Here is a 10,179-nt window from a genome sequence, read left to right as displayed (position 1 = left end):
AAAGATTAGTAGCAGAACAAACTTGGTATTCTGTAAAAATAAGGAGAGACACCAAAACAGCCCACATTTTTCTTTATTGTGAACTTATATTATGTTCACTTATTTTCAATATTAACTACTCAGGACTATGGCCTTAAGTTTTTGTTTTTGTTTTTTAACTAGGCTCCACACTGGGCATGGAGCCCAAAACAGGGCTTGAACTCACAACCCTGAGATCAAGACCCGAGCTGAGATCAAGAGTCAGACACTTAACCAACTGAGCCATCCAGGCACTCATATCATATGGCCCTTGACTTTTGAGGAGTTTATTGTCCCCCTTGAATACACGATAAAAGTTATGAATTCTTTTCAGAAAAATGTACATATATACAAAATTTTGCAAATCATTTGGGAAAGGAACTCCCAGGCTAAACTGCTGCTTCCGCAGTCAATCATCTACTGCTTTGGATATCTGCAGTGTTATTGTTTCATTCATTCAACAAATATTGGAGGCCTACAATGGGGCCAAATGCAGTTCTACATGTTGGGTTTATATAGAGTATAAAACATGATAGATACTTGTTCCTGCCTTCATGGAGCTTGAATTCTAGCATAAGAGACAGACATTAAACAAGGAAACAAATGATAATAGAATGTTATATAATGGTAAATGTTAGGAAGTAAAATAAAGGAGAGCAATGGGATAAGGGCAGATGAAGCTCTTTTCTCTCCGAGATGATATTTGAGCAAGACCTGTGTAAAATAAGGCAGTGGTCATGAGAAGAGGTGAGAGAAAAGCAATGCTGGCAATGAGAACAGGAAGTGCAAAGGCCCAGGGGCCTTCTCACCTCACAAAAATATAAGGCAAGGTCCAGGATTCTGCACATTTTCTTCCGTAATGAATAGCCAGCACAATTCTCAGAACAGTTTTGGGCTTTCAGGTGGAAGGGCCTCCCCCCTTCCCTATGTCAAACGTCAAATCCAACCCCATCGACCTTCAGTGCTTCTCTGAAATTACTTCTTACCCCCCAGGAAACCTTAGCTTACTCACCAAGAATGGATCTCGAGCTCCTCTAATTATTTGTACAAAGTTTTTAAAAAAGATAGTGCTTGCTACTTTCTAAGGATGTGTGCACGGGTCAGTGATTTTTGTTTTTTGGGGAGAGTGGGGGTCATGAGCTCAAGTTGAGGCAAACATCGGCAACTAAACACCGGAGCAAGTTCGATAGATCCCGCTCTCACGAGCCCACCCGGAGCTCTTCCCGCGGAGACTACATTTCCCAGAGTGCCCCGTGGATCAGGGCGGTGCGTGAAGCGGTGTCTTCTAGGACCCGGATTGAAGTAAGATGGCGGGCTCGCGGTGAGCAGCTGTCAGGTAACTGCTACCATCTCTTCCTCCGGTTAAGGAGTTTCTAAAAGCTAGGCGGGTCCAGAAGCCTTATGGGGAGATGTCGATGTCTTCTACCTGTCGTTCCCGGCAGGGTAAAGCCCCTGGTGTCACCATTCTCAATCCGTCCTGCAGAAGGCCTGGCGTATGGCCGTGCCCTTCCTGTGGGCTCCCCTCGTGCCTGGGCGGATCGCTCGGGGACCCCTCCAGTCCAAGTCTTTTGGTTCTGGCCTTGGGTGCTAGTCTCGATGCTCCTCGTAGCATGTTTCTCAAACCGCGAATCCTTCGAAGCTCTCCGCAGCTTTTGCTTCGGGGTTGAATTCTGGGCCAAGGAATTCACTGTCTGAATTTCTCTGCCTGGAGTGAGTAATCTGACTTTCCAGCTGCCCTGATTGAGGGGATCTAATGTCCCCCCAGATATGTTGTTTCTTGGTTCGTGGTCAGAAGACATGGGTTTGCGTTCCACCCATGCCACCTATAAAGCAGCGGTATAGCCGGCCAGTAAATCGTTTGACCTCTGAACCTCAGGTTCTCGGTATGTAAAATGGAGATGCCTACTTCACAGACTTGTGAAAGGGCATATAATGTATAGGGAAACGGAGTTATAAACTGTAAAAACACACTGTATGAACTCAGGAAGGTAGTGCAAATGTACTGACAGTGCAAGGAATCACCCTGCGTAATTTAGTCTAGCAAGTAAGACTGTGAGGCCTATGTCCCAATTCCATCTTATCACTATTGGGGGAAGGGAACGAATAGTCATTGAGGCTAATTAAAAACAAGGGATGTAGCAATGGTTATAAGTCATTTGCTGACAAAAGCCATGGAGGTTGTGGTTGTTTTCCCTATTTTACCGTGGAAGAAACAGAGGGTCGTTTAGTTAATGACTTGCCCAAAGTTTCCCAGTTTATAAGTGACTGACTCTAAAGTTTTTGGAAGCAAATCATTTAAATTTTGTACTTTAGTTTTTTCATGAACGAAATAAAGATACCTGTCATGATTAATAGAGTAAAATGAAATGGTAGTGAAAGCACCTTGGAAAGTTAAAAACCTTATACATAATGTAAGAGGGTGAAATTTTACTTGGGACTTTATAGAGTGTTTATATGTGTTCCTCTAAATCAGTATTTAATAGGTAAAGGTTAGGCCTTGTTTAATATTTAACTTAATTAGAAACAATCCTACTTCAAGTGATGTAATAAGATCACGTGTATGGCACCTGAGAGGCTGTACACAGACACATTAGTGTTATGAAGGAGGATGCTTTGTGTAGCATGTGTGAGTGACTGTTTTCTAAGGGGAATTACATATTTGCTGAGTGCTCACTAAATGGAAAGAACTATACTAGGTGCTGAGAAGTGTGCATTTAAGAAAAATAGTAATGGACATAGTTCCAGGGCGTTGGGTCTTATATTTTGGTGTTGTTCTTTGTCATATATCACACGGAAATGGAAAGTTGTTTAGAAGGTTTTCTTGTGACTGTAGTTCTAGCTAGTGATTCCTCTTGTTCTTGTAGCGTTCAATATATTGTATCCCTTTAATTTATCATAGGCATTAATTTTTCTTTATCTTTTATGCAGGGATGAAAATAAGTATATCTGGAAGAAGATTTTAAAATCAGTTTCTCTTCAGATCATCTTCTTTCACACCACCTAATAAGCATCTTGATTCACCATGGCGTTAGCAGCAGTAAAATGGGCGATATCAAACAGAACTATCTGGAAACATTTATTTCCAATTCAAAGTGAGATTTTTTTCATGTTTAAAAAGAGGTTTAAAATTTTTCAGATATTATAGAAATCCATGTACGTTGTAGAAGATTTAAAATTTTTAGTTATTAGGCAAAAAAAGAAGTGTTTAGTTATTGTATATGCCTCTTAATAGGAGTGTTTGCAATAATGGAAAAGGGGAGAAAGTCTAAATGGCTGTCAAAAGGGGTGGATAAATTTTGGCACATCTTTATGAATATCAACAGCTGTTACCAACATGAAAAGATCTCTAAATAGAAGGGGGGAAAAGTATGTCACGGACCAGTATTTATTGTATGATCCCATTTGTGCATTTAAAAGATGATCTGCCGTATACCTGTGTAGGTATATGCATAAATACAGAGTGAAGGGTGTGGACCAAAAAGGTTATCTGTATAGACCACTAGTGGGATTTAGCTGAGGGCAAGTGAGGGATTGACAAAGAGGAGCTTTCTCTGGTTTGAATCACTTATGTTCACTATGTTTTCACATACCACTTTTTTAGTAGTTCTTAAAATTAGCAAGTAAAAGGCAAATTTACAGTTTCATCTTAGAAAAATCATTGCTAATGTTTAGGATTTCAGTATGTGTTTTCTGTGTACTTAGCCATTTAAAAATATGTATGTTTAATATAAAAACGCATTTTACATATCATAGTATGTAAAATATTTATAATTTGTACGGGCACCTGGCTGGGTCAGTTAGCAGAGCATGCAACTCTCAGTCTCGGGTCATGAGTTCAAGCCCCATGTTGGGCGTGACACCTAGTTTTGAAGAAAAGGAATTTATAATTTAATATATAATTTGTACCTTTGTTTTCTAAAGAAATGTGCATGGTCTAATATTTTCTTCAAAGCCTATTGATACATGTTTGATAGTCAAAACATTGACCCATATAAATAAATAGACTATTATTAAAATCTTATTTCCCAAGCAGTCTTGCTTTCACTCTCCCTTTCCTCTGCGAACTCTCTTCTTCCATTTCTGAAGCAGATAATGGTTAGAGTGTAATAATCGGTTTGCTTTTTCTTCTTTACCTATGCTAGCCAACTTTTTTACACATCTCTGGCTGACCTTAATCTCTTCCTTCATGTTTTCTATTTATTGCCATTTGTAATTGAATGTTTGTTTATTGAGTTAGGGGAAAAGAGTTGAAAACTAAGGTAAAAAGTATATTTAATCAAGTAAATTAGGAGGAGATTGTTAAGAGACTTTAGATATAAACTAAAATCAGGGGGTCCCTGGTTGGTTAAGTGTCCAACTTTTTTATTTTTTTTTTTTAGATTTTATTATTTGAGAGAGAAAGCGAGAGACAGAGCACAAGTGGAGGGGGAGGGGCAGAGGGAGAGGGAGAAGCAGACTCCCCACTGAGTAGGGAGCCCAATAGTGGGCTTGATGCTGGGATCATGACCTGAGCTGAAGGCAGACACTTAACTGACTGAGCCACCCAGGCGCCACTCGTCCAACTCTTGATTTTGGCTCAGGTCATGATCTCGGGGTTGTGAGAGCAAGTCCCGCATTGGGGTCTGTGCTGAGTGTGGAGCCTACTTTAGATTCTCTTTCTCCCTCTCCCCCTCCTTTCTCTCTCTCTCTCATCCCTCCCTTAAAAAAAATAAAAATCAATGAGAACAAAACAAAACAGTAGTCAGTTCTTGATTACTTTGGAGCATTTTTATTGAGAATTGGGAGAGAGACTTCTGCTTGCTTAATCCTTTGCCCTGACTAGAACCCGGCCTCAAGGCTGATGGTAAATCAGACCTAATCATTTTTTCCTAGTCCATTTCCTGAAACAGCAATTAGCCCTCACTGAGGTTAATCTGAAAACCAGTTAATTTGCCCCTGGGTAAATGAAAATTATCTATGTATACTTTACCTACTAGATTATAAATTTGTAGTGTCTAACTTATTTTGGTTTTCTTAGTACCTCTCATACATGGTAGGTGATAAATAAATATTTGTGAACTGATTTGAATGGACTGGAGTTGTCAAAATATCTAGTTAACTAAAAATTAATTTAAGTTACCCCAGAAAATTATTTCATTATTACTCAGTCATCCTAATATTCAGTGACTGCCTAAGTTCTTGCATCCTGAAGCCCCTTATTCTCCACAAGTCCTATAATTACTATTATTGAAGGTAAAGTATTATTACTATTATTGATATCTTATATGAAAAGGAAGAACATTAAGATTAGAGGCAAAGCAAAACCATGATTAAGGGAGAAAGTTCAGTGAGCAGAAATAAAAAGGCCTCTGATTTGCCAAAAGGAACATTTAAAACCTTCCAAAATATACAATCAACAATGGGAATGTAGAATATTTTACAGGTTTTTAAGCATACTAAGTCATTTGATCTTTACAACTTTGAATTTTACAACTTTGAATAATACTACGTGGTAGGTGTTCTATGAAGATGAAGGAATTTGAGTTCTCTGACCCCTCAGAAACTTAACCAGGGTGGTATATCTGATAGATGAGAGCTGTGATCGAGACTTGGGTCTTCCCATCTTATTTAGTCTAAAACACTTTTTACTGTATCTTCTTTCCTGTAGTAACTTAAAATATTGAGCATTTGAAGGTTAAGTGGGACTGTCAGCTTTTATAGATCTTATCAAAAAGCAGTTAAACATATGTATACATAATAAGAATAGCCTGTAAATTATGGAGAGCTGACTCATTGAAATTCTTTTTGGTAAATTGAGTTGATTGATGTTAACTTTGGCATTAATTCTTTTTTTTTAAAGATTTATTTATTAGAAAGCAAGAGAGCATGCGCTCATGTGCGGGGTGTGGGGAGGGGCAGAGGGAGAGGGGGGGAGAGAGAGAATCCCAAGCAGACCACTAAGCACAGAGCCTGATGCGGGGCTCAATCTCAGGACCCTGGAGATCATGACCAGAGCTGAAATCAAGAGTCAGACGCTTAACTGTTTGAGTCATCCAGGCGCCCCAATTCTAATTATATATTTAAAACCTCTGATATTTACCATATTTAGAGTTTTTCTCTTGATAAAGTGTCAGATGAATATCTAATTATGTACTAATTGTGAAGAAGTTAGCATTTTAGACGCAGTTCAGCAGTCACTTCTCTGTTAGTAGCCACTGGAGGGGACAGAGTCATGATTGAGGTGTGGTTCCTGGCCTTAAGGAACTTATCTATGCTTGTAGGTGAAGCAGACATCTGTGGAAATAAAAAATACCTGAATATGACATAAAATGTCATGTATGTCATGAGGGTACAAACAAATGTCTGTGTTTAAGTACAGGGTAGAAATTTAAGTTTCTTGTTGAACTGAAATACTGTTGTCTTGAGTTTTCCCTCCTCCTATTTTAAAAACATTTAATTCTGTCTGTCCTGCCTCTGCCACCCAGCCCAACCCTCTTTCTTTCAGTGAATGTGTATATCACCTAGCTGGTTTATATTCAGAGACTACAAACTTCTTTTAGTATTAATTCATACATAATTAAGATTCCCAACAGTGTGAAGAAAATAAAATAAGTGTAAATGATGTTTACGTCATCCTCTGACTTGTCATGCTGAATGTTCCTCTATATATTAGCACAGATAATCAAAAACCAAATCTTTTGAGAGATGAGGTTGAATTTGTAATTCTTTTTATTTTATAATCTTACATCAACAGAATTTTGGGATTGACATTTTGCTGAGCAATCTTTTATGATAGAAGTGAGTTTTGTTAAGGCACTTTTTATGCTTTGGAGTAAGAATTTTATGTTTAGACCTCTATATGCAGCCCTTGGGGAAAGGAGGAATATACAAAGATGGAAAATATATCTTCTTTACACATTTTTTTTTAAAGATTTTATTTATTTGAGAGAGAGAGACACAGCGAGAGAGGGAACACAAGCAGAGGGAGTGAGGGAGAAGCAGGCCTCCCGTGGGGCGGGGAGCCCGATGCAGGGCTCGATCCCAGGACCCTGGGATCATGACCTGAGCCAAAGGCAGACGCCCAACGACTGAGCCACATATAAATAACTGATGCAGAAAAAAAAAAACCACAAAGAAGATATAGCAGTGTCAAATGAAGCATAGGTTTTGGGACATGTACAATAGACCACTCCTTTCTCTGTGATTGGAATTGTGGGGCAGGGAGGAGATAAAGGATTTCATGGAAGAGTAGCATTAGATTTTGAAGGATGAATGGTATTTGAACAAAATGGGGATTGCATTTCATACTGAGGAGCAAGAGGCTCAGTTGAGAGAAGTTGATCCTTGGCTTTAGCCAGCATATAAAGTATTTCTCCCTTATCTGTGGAGGATACATTCCAAGACTCCCAGTGGATGCCTGACACTATGGATAGTACTGAACCCTATATATACTATGCTTTTTCCTATACATACATACCTGTGATAAATTTACCAATTAGGCACAGTAGACATTAACAACCATAATAACAAAATAGGACAATTCTAATAAGGTACTGTAATAAAAATTATGTGAATGTGGTCTTTCTCTATTGTTCTGTACTCACCCTTCTTCTTATGATAGTGTGAGATAAAATGTCTGTATGATGAGCTGAAGCAAGGTGAAAGACATAGCATTGTGATATAGCATTAGGCTACTCCTGACCTGACACTGTGTCAGGAGGAGGATCATCTGCATCTGGACTGTGGTTGACCTTGGGTAACTGAAACTGCAAAAAACAAAAACATGGATGGGGGAAGACTACTCTATTCAGAACCTTTTTTTTTTTTTTTTAAAGATTTTGTTTATTTATTTGACAGAGAGAGGCACAGCGAGAGAGGGAACACAAGCAGGGGGAGTGGGAGAGGGAGAAGCAGGCTTCCCGCGGAGCAGGGAGCCCGATATGGGGCTCGATCCCAGGACCCTGGGACCATGACCTGAGCCGAAGGCAGCCGCTTAACGACTGAGCCACCCAGGCGTCCCTTCAGAACCGTTTTTAACTATACTGAGCTACATTTACATTTTTTCTTTGTATTTAAAGGAACACTGTTTCTCTGAACATAGGAGAAACTTAAAAAAGTAATTATGGCTCTTGAATTTGCAGATATTCTAAAAAAGGAAAATATGCCTTGAAATCTGAGCATTTTTATTAAGAAAAGTTAAATTTGAACAGTTTATTTTGTATTTCATCACTTAACATACTCCCTTTGTACCATGCACTTGGTCTCACCAAGTATTTATTTATTTTTACAAGTTTTTAGAATACCTAAATGCATCCTGTATTCCTCTGATCCTTAGCACTTGTAACTCCCTTCAAGGAACATTGTACTCACCCCTCCCAACTCCTGCTCATCCCTCCATCCTTCAGAGCACCTTAGACATCATCTTCACTGGAAAGGCATTCTTAAAACTGCACAGTCCTATTTTGTAACCTGTCTGTGTGCCCTCTCCCAATGCCTGCCCATCCTAACAAGGCTTGTCATTTACATTGGAATTGTCTCTCACCAGACTTGTACCTTTTTTGAGAGCAGGGACTAGATCTTATTGAATCCCCGATCTCTAGTACACCCCTGTTTCATAGTAAACAGTAAATACTGGTTGAATGAATGACACTAGCTTTACATTTATGTGAGAACATAGGCTCAAATGAACTAAATCCATTTTACTGCTTGGGGTTTTTGCAGATGGAGCTTTATATTGTGTTTGTCATAAATCTACGTATTCTTCTCTACCAGATGACTATAATTGGTATGTATTTAAATTCAGTTGAAAAAATAACAGTCTGTTACTTGTATCTGAAATGTTTTAATTTTATTTCTCATTTTGGTATTTTCTGCTTTCTTTTCTGATTATTCTTTAATTTTGTATTTAAAAATTATTTCAGTGGCCTTGTTTATACAGTATCTGGGCTCATAAATGTTTTAAATAAAAATCATTATCATTGTGTTTCAGTGAATCCTTAATTTGTTGTAAGACAGACATGCTGTTAGAAATGCTATCTTTTATCCTAAAGCATTCTTTAGCTTTTTGGAAAAGTTAATTAGTTTTTATAGTTTTTTCTCTTGGGGTTCCTATCTGTTAGCTTAAGCATTTATCTTTTGTTTGACATCGAATAACCCTAAATTATAAGTAATTTAATTCAGTCACAATTTATTTGGTACGTATTCAATTCTAGTCACTTTCTAAGAACAAGGAATAATATATGAATAAGATGTTGTTTTCTTCTCTGTAGTAGTCTGATGTACAGAAACTCAACATATTTTCTTAAGCTATGATGTTTTTATTGCAAATTTTGGTAAATTTTTTTTCCCTCTTGACACTAGTTTTAATTGGAATTTTAAGTGTATACTTAGTAGGTACTAACATAGTGATGAAATTAGACTGGGTAATAAGTAACACTTTTTAAACCTGAAAAGATTGAATCTTATAAGTGTTGTGTATTATGTAAAACTCCATTCTTCATCAAAAATCACTTGATAGATTAAATGTTCTTTATAGCTGTGTTATGCTATTTGATCTTAAAATCGTGGTGAAACAACCTAATACCGTATCTTACATTAGCTAAAATACACTGTAGTGTGTAATTGCCGATCTGGTTCAAATCTGGTTAGCATTGAAACCCTAGAAACTTAAATTTATAGATATCTAGAGAACACATAAGGTTACTGAAAGCTGAAAGTTGTGCTCCTTAGAATGTATATGGATTTGAGTATAATAGTTGATAGGATCTTTGAAAAATAGTCTTGGTCAGTTGGTACCTGGGTGAGATCCAGCCAGAATATTCCTGGAAAAAATATTTAGAGGAATATTGCCCAAAATATGTTTTTCTGAGGGATATCAATGGAGGGAAGGGATAGTATTCAGTAATTCCCAAATTTATTTGACTGCAGAACTCTTCTTACTGGAGTCTTCTTACAGCTGTACTGTTTTGAGAAAGGCACTTGGAGAAGGCACTTGAACTAGAAAAAGGGCTCAGCTGCAATCTTTATGATTGGAAATTCAGGTGATCCTTTGCCTGAAAGATTATATACTTTGCTGATATTTAATTTTAATAATTTAACAAAGTAATGTACTTCTTACAGCTTTTTGAAGGTAGTTTTTGTTTTTTTTAAAAGATTTTATTTATTTATTTGAGAGAGAGAATG

The 10,179-nt window shown here is 37.7% G+C and overlaps 1 protein-coding gene across 1 annotated transcript in view; it reads left to right on the top strand.

The window, feature by feature from the left end:
- Window positions 1-1,270: 1,270 nt before the first annotated feature.
- Window positions 1,271-10,179, top strand: part of MRPL42 (mitochondrial ribosomal protein L42) — a 31,526-nt gene continuing 22,617 nt past the window's right edge. Inside the window, exons 1-3 of the mRNA XM_027593653.1 lie at window positions 1,271-1,354; window positions 2,947-3,110; window positions 8,719-8,782. Of these exons, the coding sequence (XP_027449454.1) occupies window positions 3,041-3,110; window positions 8,719-8,782 (134 nt within the window). The 5' untranslated portion in view covers window positions 1,271-1,354; window positions 2,947-3,040. The remainder of the gene's footprint in view (window positions 1,355-2,946; window positions 3,111-8,718; window positions 8,783-10,179) is intronic.

This window comes from Zalophus californianus, chromosome 9 (assembly GCF_009762305.2).
Source record: "Zalophus californianus isolate mZalCal1 chromosome 9, mZalCal1.pri.v2, whole genome shotgun sequence".
NCBI classification, from domain to species: Eukaryota; Metazoa; Chordata; class Mammalia; order Carnivora; family Otariidae; genus Zalophus; species Zalophus californianus.
This window is presented reverse-complemented; position numbering and strand designations above follow the sequence as displayed.